The 19256-nt window shown below is 45.0% G+C and overlaps 1 protein-coding gene across 1 annotated transcript; it reads right to left on the minus strand.

The window, feature by feature from the left end:
• Nucleotides 1-4535: 4535 nt before the first annotated feature.
• Nucleotides 4536-16684, minus strand: inhbab (inhibin subunit beta Ab). The gene is made up of 2 exons (XM_036519231.1): nt 16252-16684; nt 4536-5348 (listed from the first exon to the last, which is right to left on the minus strand). Exons 1-2 carry the CDS (start codon nt 16682-16684, stop codon nt 4570-4572), a joined length of 1212 nt encoding a protein of 403 aa, XP_036375124.1. The 3' UTR covers nt 4536-4569.
• Nucleotides 16685-19256: the final 2572 nt, after the last annotated feature.

The following is a 19256-nucleotide window of genomic DNA, read 5'->3' on the forward strand; positions in this document are numbered from 1 at the left end:
AGATATCACTCGATATGGATATCATCCATCAAACCATAGTGAATGAAAAAGTTAATTGAAAGAACTCTATCCAGGTCTCCCCAAATTTGACAACAAACTGTCTAGGTGATAACATCCAATCAGGTGGTATACACAAAATAATGATCCCTTTATCAGGGATATTGTTATGGTGGTGAGACCTACCTCTACTATTTGCATAGAAGATGTCAGAAAACTTTGAAAAGATCCATGCAAACAGCCCCATTTCAGGTTGTTTTTATCTACTTTTATCTGTTTTTATCTATTTACATATTCCAAACTAACTGATAGAAATAAAAAAAGAGATCGCCCTTTTATGAAAAACAGATGATCTTCATTGGCAATCATAACCTTTCCTCTTGACATTCAAATGATGAGGGATTTTCCTCTGTGATCGGCTGTCAGTATCAATATCCGCACACACACTGATGCCGGGTACAGAGGCTGGGAAATTCCTCGCTAAGTGTGAATGTGCTGTTATAAAGACCTCTACTTATTTATTGCAAACCCGAACAGATGTTAACACAGGACTGCCTTTGTTCCTTTTTTTCCTTGAAAGTTTGAACGACGCTGTTTTTCCAAAAGCACTGGCAAGTCGCCGTTGCGATCATGTTTTGTTAAGCTATTGCATAATAACTATTTGAAGCACTTCCTTGTGTCACACTGGTTTGTCTAGTGTGAGACTGTTGTCGTTACACTAGACAACATTACATCATTACCTCTAAGAAATGATTCTTCTGTTGCAAACACTGAATACTTCCTCATCAGCTGTGACTCTAAGACACGCCAAACACGTCTACAAGAGATATGAATGACCTTCCCAACATTGCATTGATTATTGGGTGGTGTAGTCGAAAACACAAACTAGGACATACACTCCACAGTAGAAAGAAAGCAGATCAGTCTAATGCACCCCATCCTTTGTTGCCTTTTAATGAATTTCTGACTGCCTCAAAGAAACTCCTGATTTTAGTTTTCTTAGGAACTCAAGGGATGCAAACATCATCCCAACATAATCCTAGCTCTCGATCATTATGGCAATTGTATTAGTGTGTCTCGGCCAACCAACTACTCTCTGTCAAAACGCATGCATCACATTATCCTTTCAGACACTAAGTCTGAGACTGACAATGTCCTCACCCTCCAGCCCCCCTGCCCTGCTCCCTGGAAATGTAAGAGGCAGAAATATATGTTGTAGAGGGTGTACGTATCATGCAAGCTATGTAAATCTTAAATGTTGAATTTATAGTTCTTGTTCCATAATTTCTTTCATGTGCACACTGTGCGATGACCTAGCCAGGCCACTCTGGGCCACGGAAGCCGCCTTCCAGATGGAAACCAGTGGACATCCTACTCAGGAGACTGCATCTGGCTATCAAGGAACCTTTGGAGCAGAGCCAAGGTATGAGCCAGGTCAGAAATGCTCCGCTTCTCGACACACTCAAACATACACACAGACACACACACTCACAGCAGGTTCTGTTCAACAGCACCGCAGATTTTCTTTTTTTTTTTTTTGAATGATGTCAGGGCCTAGTGTTCAGAAGATTTATTGAAACAATGATCGTCTCATTACAGCAGAGCGGAACACGAGCGTGGGTGAATGACTGTTCTCAGATCTGCCCATGTTCACCAGTTCATCGGTGCAGGTGTTCACCTGTCTCCTTTCCCCCACGGGTGTCGTAGCTATCAACAGCTTGTAGCTGGCTGCGGTGTTTGTTGGGATCAAACCCACAGCATTGCTTCCCAGCAAGAGGCATGGCTTTGACGCCGCGCTAATGAATCAGGCCTCTCACATCAAAGGTGATAAATCATGCTCTAATAATGAACAATGGTGGTAGTGAACTTATGCACACACTGACCTCTGCTAAATGCACATGCCAGCCTATTGGATTACCCTCTGCTGAACAGTTACAGTCTGGAGAGTCACAGTTACACAGTCTCCACCTCACAGAGGCGTGCAAAGCCAGGGGTCTGACCTCTCTGGCATTGTTTTTCACCCCCGCACCTTTTTTTTTTTTCTCCACAGGAATATTTGATGAAAGCTTTAATTGGCCCTAAGGGCCTCCTGCGGGTCGCTGGGTGCTATCTCGCATGTTAGACCATCACATCGCAGACCAGAGAAAGCCTCATGGTAGCCATACGTAGCTGATGAAGGATCCAGTTGTGATGTTTCCCATCCCCCTGAAAAGTTCTGTTGTATTGTCTATTTTAATTGTGTTCCTATTGAGATATTGTCCTTATTTTTTATCTAGATACAAAGAGTCAGGGAAGAGGTAGTAGTAAGGAAATTTGGGAGCTCTGAGAAGTTTCTCCTGGCTTTTTTTACACTCCTGTCTTAAGCATTTAATTCTTCTTATAGGATACACAAAATTACATAATCATAATTTGCCTTATTTAGATTAGTTAGTAAAGGAGGTTTCCATAAAGCCCTGCCCTGGTGCTTAAAATTATGAAAATGCAATTCTCATGCCCAATTACAGTTCTAATGAATAACCATGTAGGGTCATCCAGTGAGCTCCTATCATAAAAGAGAATTTAAATGGATTATGACCATATGCATGCATGTTTGGTGTTTCATAATGCCTTTAAGCAAATTAGCACACTATGAAAACATAAATATTTAATGCAAGGAATGGGATGCCACTCAAAATCAAATACATTAGTTAAACAAATTCACAAATAACAAGCATTAGTGTTACAACCCTTTAGCTTTAATGATGAAGAAAAAACACTGTAAAATAAATTAGATTAAAAAACATAGCCACAAGCACATTTTTGATTTGTACATCGATGCAATGCAACAGTATCTGCATTTCTGTATATACAGAATAAAAAGAAGATTTTTTTTTCCATCTCAGTCTGAACACGTTCTTCAGTATCGTCTCTTTCGAAAAAAAAATTACAAATAAAACAAAACATACAACCATAATTTTTTTTCTTTTTTTACTATTTGTAGTTTTTAGTTGTTTTTTTTTTCAGGTTTTCAAATTTTTTTGTTTTTGTTTCACTTTTTTGTACAAGGTTCATGTCAGGAACATCCCTACTCATACATTTGTACCACTTTGTATGTTGTAAAAATTGAAATTGCTTTATATAAGACATTGACATTGGTACAGTGTTTAATGCAGAAAGCGGGGGGGGACTCTTTACGACCAGTCATGAACTAATATGATGCAGGATATGATGGAGATGGGCCAAGTATGGCTCCTTCAAATAGTTGGTGAAACCACAGAACGAAGCTTCTTCTTCAAAAGAACAAAATATGGATATGTGGTCTCTCAGCATGTTTGAAAATATTTATGTATAATTTATTCTGCACATTCTTTTTTTCCCACACATGTTGGACATAAGTGCTCTTCATTTCTTATCAATGAGTTATTCTCCAAAAGTAAACTATAGCATTACAAGAATGCTCTATGGTCTGAGACTCGAAGGGGAATGTGAGGTGATTTTCAAAATGGAGGAAGGGGTGGATGCTCCAGAGAACTGGACCTCATTTTAAAGACTGGCTTTGAAGACAAATGGCCTCTCACTGGAGATTGGTCTCACTCACACAAACTCTTTGGTGTTGCCTGCAATAAAGTCTAATGTTTAGAAATGTGTCTTACGTCAAATCCATAATTGTCTACCTTCTTTCTCTACACCTACTCGTCTTCTTATGCGTACTCAAATGTGCTCTAAGATTTTGTACATTCTGAAGTGCCGTTCCCCTTTCAGAAAAACCTTGCAATTACGAAAAAGGCTGACCAGAATGTTGGTATAGTGCAAATTGTCAACGTTCAGAACGTTTTCAAAAACAAAACATTAATGGCAAGAAAAAATAATATTAATATTAACAATAATAACAAATAATAATAATAACAATAATAGAAATAATAATTATTATATAGAGAAGTGTTTGGCTCCAGCAGCTGGTCAAACTAGTTTCTTTCAAGTATCTTTCAACAACAAAAACATGTAACATGTACTTCGAAAATAAAAAAAAGTATCAAAAAGTCTTCCTCTTTTAATTTGAAAAGGTAAACAATTCCAAAACGAAACAAAAAAAAAATCACATGGTAATACTTGATGAGTTGCATAGTTTTGAGATTATTCAGGCACCTCATGGACACAATATCTCCTTTTTATTGCAGTGCAGGGGGAGGGAATCACACTGCACCTCGGCCACATAAATATTCTCTCTCCTTCTTGCGCCCTTTTTTTTAAATGTAACAAAAATATATTATTTATTTCTCTTTTTTCATTTTTTTTTTTACTTAAGTTTCCGAAAGTGCCACAGAGACAAGTTCCAAGTTACAGATACCCATCAGGTTCGATAACGACTGATAGCGGATCAGCGTTGTGTCGGCAAGTCTCGAAGTAATATTTAAAAAAAAATAATAAAACACAGAACACTTTGCGTGTCTCCTTCAAAGAGTACTGATGGCAAGGTCGCTTGTCCATCTTCCCTCCGTCTCCTTGTTTGAGTTTTGCTTTTTTTTTTTTTTTTAATGGATATGCCGATGCACGGGGTGGAGGGGTGGTCTGTGTCCCGGGTCCCGGGAGACCCTACGAGCAGCCGCACTCCTCCACGATCATGTTCTGGATGTCCTTTTTGACGATCTTCTGCTCCTCGTTGTAGTAGAGCATGGACATGGCCCGCAGGCGCGTGGGCACACAGCAGGACTTGATGTTTGTGAAGGGGCTGTAGCCCCGCATGCGGTAGTGGTTGATGACGGTGGAGTGGAAGGACAGGGAGGAGCCGGTGATGCTGGCCACATGGCCCGGGCACTCGCCCTCGCAGTAGTTGGCGTGGTACCCGGACGGGGCGATGATCCAGTCGTGCCAGCCGATGTCCTTGAAGTTGACGTGGAACTGCTTCTTGCAGCAGGTGCGGATCTTGCCGTCGCACTCCAGGCCCCTCTTGCTGCGCCGGTGGGCCTGGTCGCCCGCCTGCCGCACCACCACCATCAGGAAGGGCCGGTGGGACTGCTCGCGCTCCGCCGCCTCCACCAGCACGGGCGTGGCGCCGGCCTCAGCGCACTGCGGGCAGGTCGCGCGCAGCGCCAGCGTGCTCCCGCCCTGGTCCAGCAGCGCCTGCACGCTCCCGGACACGGGCAGGGTGTGCCAGCCGCTGCGCCGCGTGTCCACCGCCTTCTCCGACACCACCACCTCCTGCGCCTGCCCGTCCGGGCCCTGGCGCCGGTGCAGGAGCTGGATCGACACCTTCGCCCTGCTGCGGTTGGTCTTGGCAAGCCTGAGGAACAGCCAGACGTTGGCCTGCTCCACCAGGGACAACTCATTGCCCTCCTTGGATATCTGGAAGTTCACAGAATCCCGGGATTCACCTGTAGAGGAAGAGAGAGAAACATGGAGGACGGTCAGCAAGTTGGATCTGAAATTTGTATTTGGTTCCCACTTTCCAGGGGCTGCTACTGTGTCCTTTTACATTAGCGTTCCAGGGTTCTGACAGTTTCAGACTGAGCAGAACTATCAAGTTGCACTCAGTGCAATTGTTGTGTGTAATTTGTAACCAGGAGCTGCTAACATTTTTCCCAGGGGATCACATTATAATCTATATAGTCAACAGTATAAGCGCTAATTACTTCTTTGGCCATTTTACAATTGCATGCTTATGTTTTGTGAGTGTTTATCTGTCAGCAGTAGCAAAGTGTTATTTCAAGTAAATGCTGTCATTTGAATTATAGTCTTACTGGAATTGTAGCCTAACTGAAATCATGAGCCTGTGTCCTTAGACAAACTACTACAGTCAAACAATAAGCTTTTAGGAATGGCTTTCTTCAACCATGTCAGAATACCTGACGTCTTACTAATGCAGCTGAAGTCACGCCATAGAAGCTTACAATGTAAAGGAAGCTACTTGTTTGGTTGATTGCAAATCACACTGTCCACTGTCCATTGTTTCTATACTATGTGTCACCACGGTGGAAAACAGCTGAGCAAAATCAAGCCAGAAGAAAAAACAGGGGAATAAACACCAAAAGTCCAGCAATCACTTATCTCCTTGCCTGCACTAATAACTTTTACAGTCATCATCTCCATCTGCAGTCCTTCGTCAACACCTCTTCCCCCTCAAAACATTTCCTGGAGCCTGGCTGGAACACCATTGTGTATACAAAGCATGTCATATTATGACAAGCCTTAGCAATATTGTGCATTACACCACATAACATTACATTACACTTGCAGTGCTCCCTCTCAAACGTTCAGCAATTCATTTATATGGAGCAATTCTTTCTCAGACTCAAAACAGCTGAGGTGCTTAACCTGGCCCCAGGTGAGTCTCCCTCCCCCTGGGTTTGAACTTGTGACCCATGGAGCCCGATTCTAGTACTCTGGCCCCTACAACTGCCCCCCAATTCAGTAAAAACTGCTGTTGGTAACTTCTCAAAAGCAGGAGTACCGCACAATTCCCCCATGCACACACACATACACACAGAGCCCATCTGTCTGTAATCTGTCTGTAATCTTATAGAATGTGTTTGGCAAGGTGTGCCAAAACCTGTGGGCTTCATGGCTTTCTAACTAGGCCCTGTGCCGACAGTCTGTCTCTCTTCAACCCATGCCCTTAAAAATGCTTTTCAAAGGGACTGTAATCGAGAGTTTAACAAGTTATCAGGGGGCCACGGCCTTAGACCTTCTCAGGTAACCCTGCACAATAGGTCTTGAAACTAAGTATGCTGTCCTCACCAGAGGAATGCCCATGGCAGGTGAAATACAATGTTAGAGGCAAGATGAATAAATCTACACCCATTAAATTAACTACACCCATTAAGTAATGAGATGAGAAATATCAGGAATACATATTTCATTGTTTGTAGAATACATTATACCGTATATATTGCAAAAAACTGTATATCAATTAGTATATATTAATTATATAATTTTTTTTTGCATGTACTGCCTATTGTGTTGCACCCCGCATAAACATAAAATTAAATACATGGACTGGAAATAACATCTGTGTATGTATACATGCGGTGTATTTTCTCATGTTTGATATATAGGCAGGGAGTGTCTCCACTCTTAAGTTGGGGCCTGCTTTTCAAACACATTCATAGACCTGCTCAGACCACCTGTTATGTGTTTGTAACTGATGAGTCAGGCTCCTTCTTTGAGCAGTGAAGAAATTCAGTTCAGGTTTGACTGAATGGTAGGGTGAGTACAAAACGCGGTGGTACGTATATGTTGTTTAGACACACCTACTCTCTCCAGTTTCTGCTTTGCTCACAGGAGTTCGCAGCTCTTGCTGTTGAGCTGTTGTAGGAGATAAGAAACGTTTTCTTTTTAATCCCCACTGCACGCCGTAATAGGAACAACGCCATAACATTAGACCGGGTGTAAAGTAAACTGTCATCGCAGAGCTGTCCAAACACAGCTGCAACTGTTGCGGTATTAGAACAATCCGCGACAGTCGGTCCGCTACATTCATTTAATTGCTGTCTTTTTTTGCCCCCAACCGCAGCCGGGCTGTAGGATGGAGTTACTGGGCTTGATCTGAGCAAACCCCGGCACTCTGCGATGGCCGTTACGACCAAAATCCCCACTGCGAGGCCTTTGGTTGAGCGCTCCGCTACGCAACGTGATTCCTTAGCATTCAAGGAGGAGAGGCTCAGGAGACATACAGTAATCCTTCAACAACAGCAACCACCCGGTTAGCTGGGAGGATGCCGTTTGCACAGCTGTCCCGGGAACAAAGGTGGAAAATGACACTGTCACATTCCTTCTCTGTCTTTGGAGGACTCGGGGCAGGGAGCCGGCGAGGGGGCGGGGGGGCTTGCTAAACCATCAGCGGGGGGCTCCCTGGAATGTCGCATGCATTGTGGCCCATAATCCCACTCCTTACCCTTTTTTCAGAGGCCTGTGGTCTTTGATCACCCCTGCAGGGTGCAGTTACTTCGTTCTGCTGACCGACACCCCCTTTGGCCACTATGCATTCCCACCTCCATTCACCTGGTACAGCCTTAGTCCTGATAGACTCAAGGTGATTGGTTCGTGAGAAAACACCTACTAAGCGTATGGACACAAACTGGGCATGTTCCATCCTTAGCAAAAGGAGACACTCTTGAGACAGCCGAAAAACGGTTAACGTTACCAGTCTACCAACCTGTTCATGCAACATTCAGTCGCTGAGGCCTGAGATGCATAACATTCCTCATTTATAACACTGCACAACTCAAGTATCAAATATGATGTTTCCTGTCTCTTCTGCCTTATTTGCTCAGTGACAAAATATAATCATGACGGAATTGTTTGTTTTTTCTATTGCAGGAGTGATCATCAATTCAGCTAGAGCAGCGTTTCCCAACCCTGCTCCTGAAGGCACACCGTCCTGCATATCTTCTATCTATCCCTGCTCTACCTACCTGACTGAACTCATCAGTGGCACTTTTGATTAGCTGAGCACACCTGATTTAGTCAAGCAGGAAGGATACATAGAAGATATGCAGGACAGTGTGCCTCCAGGAGCAGGGTTGGGAAACACGGAGCTAGAGGTTTGGCTCACGCCTCTTCAAGAAAATGCATAACAAGCTGGAAGATCAGTGCACATACTGCTTATGCAATGGCAGCGACAGAACTTTTTCAGAACTCTCAGACTTGAATATCTGGCCACTACATTGAAGATCTGTACTTTACATGTGGTGCTGAGACCACATTGTGTGGAACATGCACAGATACCCTAATTTTGTCTTTCTTGTTTGAAGGAGCAATTCACTGTCTTTGGAACCTTGTATCCTGAGCCCTTGTAATTTCCTTACCATATTATCTGACATTTCTTTAATGTTACTCTGGATACAAACCCAGACTACCCACATACATCCATACACTACTTGCATGCTGCAATTATATACTTGGCATCACATCAGAAGCAAACTGAGAACCGACCCAGGCATCAGACCAGACCTATGAGACACTGAACACCTAAAGCCTTTCATTTCCCACTCATACAGGTGCTGTTACTGTCAAAAACCCTGTCATATTCTTTTCATGGTGCCTCTCATTTGTGATTATCCTGAATAGGCCTCATTCTTAATGAGGGTGTATATCCTGTACGTCTGGTAAACTGATCCGTCCCGTGATCGTGTCGAACACTCAATCAGAGCAGGAAAGTGTTCTCGGGATCAGGGTAGCTTTTTTTTTCCCTCGCCGGCCGGACAACTAGCTGCTGACATCTCGAACGGGTTAAGTGGCTGCGTTCTTGGAGGAGAGCACTTAGAGGTGCTACCGCAGAGAGACATAAGCGCTGCATGTGTGCCAAAGGTCAGCCATGCCACCGGTCACGTAACCCCTCGCCGCAGGTCGCTGGCGTTCGGTGATCTCTCTCTCTCTTTCTCTCTCTCTCCGTCTCTCTCTTTCTCTCTCTTTCTATGTGGTCAGAAGAGGTTTTGCCCCTGCTGCAAACCAGAGATGAACCACAGCCAGGACAAATTTATCGCCTGGCACAGTGGAGGAGACACAGAGCCAAAGGAGAGAGAGAGAGACGTGGCCAGCCTCGTGGAAGAAAGTCACGAAGATCAAAGCAAGAAGCGCATGAATTATGGTCTCCTTTCACTTCTGACCTTTCGCTCTCTCTCTCTCTCTCGCTCTCTCTCTCTCTCTGTCTTTCTCTGTTCTTTCTCTTTCTGACTTTCTCACTTGCCCTTTTTCTCACTCTCTCAATAGCCTGACAGTTGGGTCCTCTCAACAATCAAACACGACAAACAGATGCAAGCAATTTGAGGATTACTTTTGGGGATAAATGGCGATCTGTCTAATCATATTTTCATTCAGGGCTGCATCTACTAGGAGGTTATAATGATAAGGAGAGAGACAGGGTACAAGCAATAACTTATGATCTGAAAACTAGCAGAGTCTGTGATATTGGTGACCGATAATGCACTCCGACTGCATGTATAGACAAATATCAGTAGGCCCCCCTGGGCATAAAGTTGTGAGGTGTAGTATTGTACCGCTGCTGTTCCACTGATAAGATTCCTTTACCAAAACAGGGCACAAATACAGTTGCAAGCTTTATTTTTTGTATGAGCAATATAATACCTCACTTGAACAACAGTAAGGCAAGTTAGCACCGATAAAAGCGTGTCCGGACTGAGACACAAACAATGTCAGCGCTAACAATGGGTTTAATCATACTCATAACAATCACTGTGGGTTTCATTGTGAGTGGATACGTGAGTACAATCAAGGCCAGCGATCTCCTCAGGAAGCGACGAGAGCCGAACGGGTGAGGGCTTGCGGCGGCTCACAGACAGCAGGAGCACAGTCGTATCGTGTTGCCCTCCATTCAGCCGCATGCTAGCCCGAGAGACCCACACGGCCCAAATTCCCACCCAGGTCCTCCTCTTTAACCCCCTGGAGCTCTCCCCCCGTCCCACCCGGGAACGCCTGCGGCTTCAGCCGCCCCCCTTTTTCCCCAAGACCGCCCGGAATTTAGCTGCTTTTTGATCGGGACACGGTGTGACATGGGAAAATATGTCGGAGGGATTACCCCCATCGACATCGTCCCCAACCCCCCCGCCTCCGTTCTGCCAGCCCCTTTGAAATGGAACTGGCAGTGCCGTCTTTCTCTTTGGCCTCGGCCTGATAAAGGAGCCGTAGCGGTCCTGCCGCCAGGGTTTCGCATGACACTGTTTGTTCTTTGGCTTTTTTGTTTCTGGGGCCTTCGGTTCCAGATCGGAGGAAATACAGTACGGTGCCCGCTCGGCCAGTGCGCCCCTTCAGAGCCGGTTCCACGTAACCCGCCAAAGTGTATTTCAATACTCCTGCATTTGGCAGGAGGGCAGGGGCAGCTCTCCATGACAGCCGCAGACAATGGGGAGCTCTCCCGCCCCATTATCGCCATTTCGACCTTTATTATTTCCACTCCCGGCCAATTTGTTCATAGTTTGATGGATTGCGCGCGTGGATATGAAAACACTACAATGGGTCGCTCACAAAGGATCCTCCTCCTTTCGCTTGTCTCTGGCTAGCAGTTACGGAAGCAGCTGTTGTTTCTGAATGTCATGCTGGGATAGTTTCCTATGTGCTCGATCGGCTACCTTGGGCTACATATATCTCAGTCATTTCTGCATGTGGAAATGTTCAGGTTGCATCCCGTAATGGTATACTTACAACAACAACATGGATAACAGATTACAATTATCACATAGTGAAAAATATCACCCTGAAACTGTGTCTTAAATTACAAAGCAAAAACTTTACAACTGCACTGTCCCTAAACCTGCAACATGCACATGACATTTTCCTTAATTTTCGCTTGACTGACCTAATTGTACACAAGGTTTGGGAGAACAGCTATCTTTTCATATAGATTTGTTTGCATGTCCATGTGTACTGTTTCTTAGGCAGAGTATCAAGCTTTAATCGATCAGAACCTTCCCGTAGTCATTAATATAAACACATGGTTAATGTTTGACTGATTATCTGGTTTAATATCTTTCATTGAGAAAAGTCCTTGGGTTCTAAAATGAATCAATATACACAGAACACACAGTTGGTCTTCAGTTAAGTTCACTGCCATATTGAGCTGAATTACAAAGTTAGAGCCCTGTAGAGTGGAATATGCTGGCCTACCACCTGAACACCTGTGAGTAGTCTAAGACCTGAACAGCTTTAAAAACACAGTACAAATACACCTTACTGAAGGGGATTTTAGCATGCACATCCTTAAGACCACAAGCAACCTGGTAGCAGGATCCACACTTTGCAGCTTAATGTTGCAGTTATGGTGCCTTATTCTAAACCTGGGGGTTAAGGGTTTGAGCCCCAAATGGGCAACATGCAACATATCGTGACCCTCACCTCAAATGTCTTTGTACAGCATCTCTTAGGAATGTAAAATATGCCGTAACTGCCTTGTTTGGTCAGCAGTGATGGACGGAACAGCTGTAATCTTTTCTTTTTAAGTGAACGAGCAAGATTGCTTATATCCGCCAAGTGCATTTGTCTGAATTGAAGGAGACTGTCCTTCAGGCAAGACTGTAAAGGAATCCAAGTAACTGCTCTCGGGCTACGAGAGAGCAACAGCTGAAGGACTGATGTGCCGCATCAGAATTTCATTAACGATGTTGTGTCTAATTTACAACTTCATTCAGAAGAGCAAATGGCTATGAAATTGGCAGTGTTTCTCTCCTCCACACTCTCTATCAGTGCTCAGAGCTGTTATCCAATAAGAGAAGCCCCCTGATGAAGCCCCGCCCCCCCACAACTGCACAGCCTAAAGCAATTATAGGAGCCTATATTTCGTTGAATGAAGCAATTATGCGCAGTTAACAGTCCTGCGGGCTTACTGGTCTAGAACTCCGCAGTCCCCCCCCAGCACATCGTTAATGCCCCTAATTTCATAAATCTTTGCGAGGGCCTTTTTTTAATCTGGGGTTCATTCATGGCCTATTTATAGAGCAAAGCCATTATGTGCATTTATGTAAGCAGACATGTACCAAATGTGCTGTCATGGGCTTTTTCTTCGACAGAGGATTACAGCGATAGCCGCCTCAGAAACTCAGCAGTTTTTTTTTTTTTTTTTGGGGGGGGGGGGGGGGGGGGTGGTGTCTGTTACATGAGAACTGAAACTTCAAGCATGAAAACCTTCATTTTGTCTCTCTGTAAAATCACACCCAGCCCAGTGCAGTATCAATTTATACCTTTTGTAAATCAAGCCTACATTAGAGGCTACCCTGACTTACATATGTGTAAGATGTGTCAACACATGTCAAGATATGAAATCAAAATTAAGTGTGTATGTCAAAATATGAATATTAAATTACAAAATCATCAGACTTGCCACAATCAGAAATATGAAAATGCTACTTGTACACATAATTATATTATGTATACATATATAATTTGCAATATATGTGTCGAGGCATATACACCATATATCTATGTAAAAGTGCACGTGAAAGAGACCTTTTACATATTCATATATATTATCGATATATCTTTTGACGTGTGGCGTATCACATTCCTTCCATTTTGATTTCACTTTCTGACATGGTCCATTTTTATGACAGTTCTTTTATCAAAGGTCTCTTTAAGATGATTGTTTCCACATTGTTTCTAAGAAGTACAGGTCCATATGAAAGAGTACATTGCTTAAGTGACTTCACTTTGGTGTATTCAGCAGTGAGATCCTATGAGAATAACTGAAATTGGAGACCACTCCTGTTGCCACAGAACCAGAACTTTGTTCCTTTCATGGCCCCATTATAGCAGTGGCCGGTTCATCGGTTATTAATTATTTTTGCATCCATTTGTCCCTGTGTGGAGGCCACTTTCTCTCGCTTGTTTTACAGTCTGTCTTTAATGCAGTGTGGTGCAGTCCAGTTGGTTTTTCTGAGTCACAATAAAACAGATATCACTCAAACAAGGTTACAAGCAGAGCCGAGTTTTGCTGGCAATGAAGACATTATCTGACGGGGAGAGACATGTAAAAGCAGACAAAAGCAAGAAAGCTTCATGTATGCGTGAGCAAAAGATAACACACTGCCTCTGTGAGCGCATGCACGTTTGAGGAGAGATACTTAATAAATTTCCTCTTTTTGGCTGTTCAGGGAGAATCCATCTTCTCCTTTTTCTGCAATTTTCATAGTAATTTTTCTGTAGTCCAATTTAAAAACACACAGTAGGGCACGAACACGAAGGAGATCTACTTTAAGACTGCTGAGTGCCTACGCAGCCAGGACTGCCAAACTGCCCCACACAAGCATAGATTTAGAACAGTTTGTATAACTACCAAAGAATAAAAAGAGAAGCGCAGCGCGGCTCAGATGCATACGCCGTCAGCCGCACTGTCGTTTGCAGCGGCCCTAAAAAGAAGCTTTTCCCGGAATTAACCGGAGCGCACGGGTTTGTTTCTGCCTAGTTGAGTAAGGGAGCAGGCTGTTCCCTCTGCAGCGGCCATGCTATCGTTACTGAAGCTGGCGAGGGGATCCCAGACAGTGGCTATTATCTCCAGCCAGCGACCCGCATCATGGGCGAGGGAGGCTGAAACGCTGGGATGGGGGGGGGGAAGGAGGTCTCTCCGGCTGCCCCGCTCCCCTGTCCAATAGGAGCCGCCGCTCAAACTTTTCTGAAAGGGGCACAGCGGAGACGGAACACTTGGCAGCGGGACCTTGAAGCTGGTCCACTGGGGCAATAGTACAGACCGATGAGAGGAGATTCTGATAATGCATCCTCAGATGTTAACTATCTGGCTGTGTCTTCTTGTCTTAAAATCTACAGGTCATCACTTGGCCTATGAACCATGCACTGTGTAATTTACCTATGACTAATGTTGTTAAAGATGTATGGAGATGTGTGGAGTTTACGGTGAGGCATTGTAAGCTGTACAAAGAACCAACACACACCTGTGCCCGCCGGTGTCTCTCAAAGGTGTGAGGAAAGTGGGAGGAGTTGCCTTGCAAAGTGTACCGTGTTCGGAACAGTGTGACCTGGACAAGCTTTTCACTGAAATCGACTATTCTGGACACACCATTCTAGCACACCCTGGTCTCCACACATAATTTCACCATTGCCGTACACTGTCTTCAACAGTGAGGGCTTGTGAAACTACATATAGGTGTTGTTCACCATCACTGAAGATGACATATTCTATATCCCTCCCTAAATGTCACTTCAGATCTTACCCCCCTGTCTCTTAGACCTTAAGCACTTGCATTTTATCAGATCAAATATGATTTAAAACACCCCTTTGCTCCTTAATACGGTATTGTACAGACACACTATGGTATCAAAGTTGTATCCGAGCTGTCTTAGGTTACTCTTGCTCAGAGCAAGTACTGAATATGGCTGTTAATACAACTTAGTTTTTTTGTTGTTTTTTTTTAACCCAGCTTGTAGAGATGAGCGTATAAAGATATAATGGCAGCCCGTAGAGCTGTTTATGCGCACAGGTGACCTGTGCATGGATTTCACATGAAAATGTACACGCTGTGCACAGTGTGATTATTGCGAGAAGTGACAGCAGTAAGAAATTTTTTTTTCTTCAAAATTTATATTGCAGTGCTTACGTATCAAAGGAACATCAGCATGTTTCACTTCAAAGCCTTTAATTTGTGGTGACACGAGTGTAAAAATCTTTAAATTCTCATGATGACTGTTCTGGTTGGAAATATGGTATTACTTAAGATCCTGTTTACATAAAAGTGTGTTCAGAGTGGGGTGAGGCTAAGTCTTCTTTCCACACAACACCACATAACGGTGTTGTTTTTTCACAGGTGATTTAATGACTAGAGAGACCTCTCCTCTGGACTCTCAATTACATGCAAGTCCTAGTTTAATCGCTTTGCGTTACACACTTTCTGTGCTTTTGTTGGCACAGCATAGAGACACATCACCGCGCTCGTGAGGGAAGAGTTCGTGCCGGTTTGTCAATCTTTAGTCATCCCATATGGCTTTCCGCCACCACACACTTGGTCTTCTCTACTGAAACACTATGTCTTGATACACTGCTTAGAGTACATTTCTACACTCTGCTTAGAGTACATCTAAACACGCTGCTTAGAGGGCATTTCTACACGCTGCTTAATGTACATCTAAACACGCCGCTTCAGCTACATCTCAACACACTGGCTAGAGGACACCCAAACGCACCGCTTACAGTATATCTCAACACACTGCTCAGCGTACAACTCTGCACCACTTCGACGTGTGTCTGGTGCACTGTTGCCTGGCATTTGTTTAGGGACAGAACATTCCTCAGCAGCAGAAATAAATTTCACTCATTCAGAGCTGCTGTACTGCGTTGACGTTGTCTCTGCTCAAACTGCCACGGCAGGAGACTGACTGAAATACGGACAGCCTCACAGCCCCACAGTGAAGCGTTCTCTGTAAGTGTTTGTCGCTGCTGGGAATGGCAGAGGGCCATAAGCTGGAGGATTTTTACAGATGATTACTGTCCAATTCTTTCAAACAGCAGGAGGTGACCAGATGCCTTAGAAAAGAGGGGAGGGAGGAGGCAGTAAGAGCCTCACTTGTCACATTAAGCTGTTCTCCTTTTATGTCAACAGGTCTACTTAATCTCTGAACATCCGCAGGTGGAAGTAAGATGCGTGCTGCTACCACCGCCACCCCCTAATCACCCACCCCCTCCCCAGATCATCCACCCCCCTGAGAGAGAGCTTTTCCTCGAAAGAATTAGGCAAGCAAACTTTGCTGACAGAGTTAGTCCCCCCCACCCCACCCCCCGCTACTCGTTTCTGATTGTGCTAGCGAGCCGGTTCCACTCACCAGCCTCGGCGAAGGTGATGATCTCGGAGGTCTGCTCGGCCAGCTCGCTCATCTCCGCCTGGCTCTGGCCCTCGTCGTCGATCTCCACACTGCCGTCCTCGCCCACGCGGCCCACGTGGAGCTTCTTGATGGCGTTGAGCAGGGCGGCGCGCGGCACCGGGTGCGTGATGTTGGGCCGCGCGCTCAGGTGCAGCATGCTGAGGATGTGCCTCTTCACCGCCTCCACCATGTCCGGCGAGCCTGCCGCCGAGCCCGGACCCGCCGCGTCCTTCGGCAGCCGGGCCAGCGCGCAGGATGGGCACTCCGTGGCCGAGGCGGCGGGATCGCGCTCGTCGCCCGACGACAACGATCCGGTCGGGGTCGGGGAGCCGCTCCCCACCAAAATCCCACAGAGGAGCAACAACATTCCACTCAGCAGAGCCAGAGAAGACATCCTAACCTGGAGCCCTGGAGACGCTGGGGAGCAGCACTGACAGCAATAGCTCACAACAACAAAAAAAAAAGGAATAAAGAAACCACAGCCTCTCCCTCTCAGCCACTGAAAGCTGGCTCTACAGACCTGCACCTCAGTTCAAATGTGTGTGATATGATGTGTGTGTGTGTGTGTGTGTGTGTTTAGGTCTACCTGTGTGTGTAAGATAGAAGGCTGGAGCTGAGTGAGTCAAGAAGTTAATTGTTAAAAAAAAGTATAATCCTTGTTGTGAGGGAGAAGTTTTGTGAAAGATCTGCAAGGCTGAGTGGAGGGAAGCCGCGCCGGTCTGGTCTTGCTCTGCTGGAGTCTGCGTCTTGGTCCTTGGAAAGTTTGAATGTGGCGCGGGGCAGTCGGTTTCTCAGCGGTGCCCCAGGGATGTGCAGAGCTCTGGAGAAGACTCGTAGTGCTCACTGCCCAGGAGCTGAATGGTTTTGTGGAAGTGGGCTGGGTTAGCTCTCTCTCTCCCTCTCTCTCTCTCTCTCTCTCTGGACTTCTCTCTCTCACTCTCTTTCACTGTAATTATACCTCCCTCCCTCCCTCCCTCCCTCCCTCTTCTCTCCCTCCCTCTCTCTCTTACTCTCTGTATCACTACTTGTGACTCACCGACTTCTCCTTTTCTTTTTTTCGCTCTCTTCCCTGGTAGTCACCCGACAGATTACATATCAGGTTTTCCACACAAGTGTTGGCGTGGGGCTTTTTTTTTTCAATTAACCACATGTTGGCATGAATTCATGAAGTGTGCATACAAAGAATCTTCCACTTTGTCACTTTTTGCTCCTCATCTTTTCTGTGAAACGTGTCATTAGAAGTGTCCTATATATTATTGTTTAAATAAATGTAATTCTGCATCATTGTTCCTTTTTGGGTGCTGTGGTCAGCGGTTCTTTAACCACTGACAGACCCATATCTCGTAATGCAAAACATTTCCAAGAGAGAGTTTCAAAACCTTTCCCATACTCTGTTATTTGTAATTTTTTTTAGCAACATGACTAGTTCTGAGTATCGCACGTCATTGGATGGGGGGGGAGGAAGACATGGTGGTCTGTGTGTGATCTGTCATGTTCACTCGCCACGCCACACACAGATTCACCAGGAAGTGGACTGCAGGAAGTTTCCTGGCCCTTTAGCAGAAGGAAGGCTTCCGGGATTTCCTCTGACATAGGCTCTGTTCAGCTTGACATCACAGACCAAAACGTGCACGCTGTCATCAGGCGTCACAGACATCTGAATTGCAACCCGTCAGAGGAAATGACTGATCGCACCCGTCTAGTTCAGTCTGGGTCGGAGGCACGGCCCCGAGTAAAGTCATCTTTGTGTAATTAGAGGAATCACTTTTACAAAGGTGAACTGAGGACCCCTCCAAGAGCTTACTGATCATCAGTTGTAGGGGGTGCCCTGGGGGCCTGTCTGAGAAGGTGGATCAGCAGCTCCAGGCTGGTACAGGATGTGACTAAGCTTTTAATGGGAGAACGCCTGGTCAGCATGTCCATCACCCCTATGCCTCACAGAATCTGAGCACGATGTGGTTATGTTCATTCATCAATTTACGTGTGCATCGTCTTAAATTATAAACACACTATAAATGGCCATCATTCATAGCTCTGTCATGGTTCCTTTGTGTCTTATTTTCCAGACAGCAGAAAAGTTGTTTCGAGTTAGAATCAGCGGCGGCTATGAATTCCCAGCAAAGGGGGAAAAAATCGGTTGTGTTAAATTATTTGAGGACAACTTTTCAGATGTTTCAGATTATTTTGCCGGTGTTCGGGTCCCGCGTGACCGTAAACGAACACACAAAAGCGTTTCAAGTGCAGTCGTCCCTCTCCCCTTGAGGATGTAAACAGACAAACACCAATCTGTTTTCTTTCAGAGTAAAGTGACACGGTCTCCACCCATGTCTGGTATGTGAAAGTTAAACTGACTTCAAACACTTATAGATTCTGTCCTAGATCTTCTCCCTCTCTCTCTCTGTCTCTCTCTTTCTTTCTCTCACTCACTCACTTTACAATACTGTCACACAATGAATAGCAATACAGACTGCAAAAGAGTCATTAACTCATTAAAATAATTTACATGTGTGTAGCGTTCATTGTTGTGTACTACTTTAATAGTAGTGTTGTTGAGTGAAACATAAATCACCCAGCGATTTTGTTCACTTTTATGAGATCCAGCCACTGTACTGGACCTGTTGCGATGACTGATGCTAAGCTACAGCAGGCAACAGTTCGAACAGGTGACTCAACTGCACCCTCTAGTGGTGATATTAAGCGTGTTCATTCACTGTGGCAGCAGTCACAACTCCAGTGTTCCTTTCATTACTATAGATTTGTCTTTTTTCCCTTTTTCCCTGTAGCAACTTGCAATTGTTTTTCTGTTGCTTTCTCTCATCATCTCGCCCTTGTCGTCTTCTCCAGAGACGTAAACGCTATGACTGTTACAGCCACTCTGTGGATTGGGTCTCGGAGCTTTATGGAACCCAGGCTAGGTGGAGACAGTACTTTATCTGCAGGAGACACATTTACTACCATCAGGCCTT

The sequence above is a fragment of the Megalops cyprinoides genome, chromosome 24 (genome assembly GCF_013368585.1).
Source record: "Megalops cyprinoides isolate fMegCyp1 chromosome 24, fMegCyp1.pri, whole genome shotgun sequence".
Classification (NCBI taxonomy): domain Eukaryota; kingdom Metazoa; phylum Chordata; class Actinopteri; order Elopiformes; family Megalopidae; genus Megalops; species Megalops cyprinoides.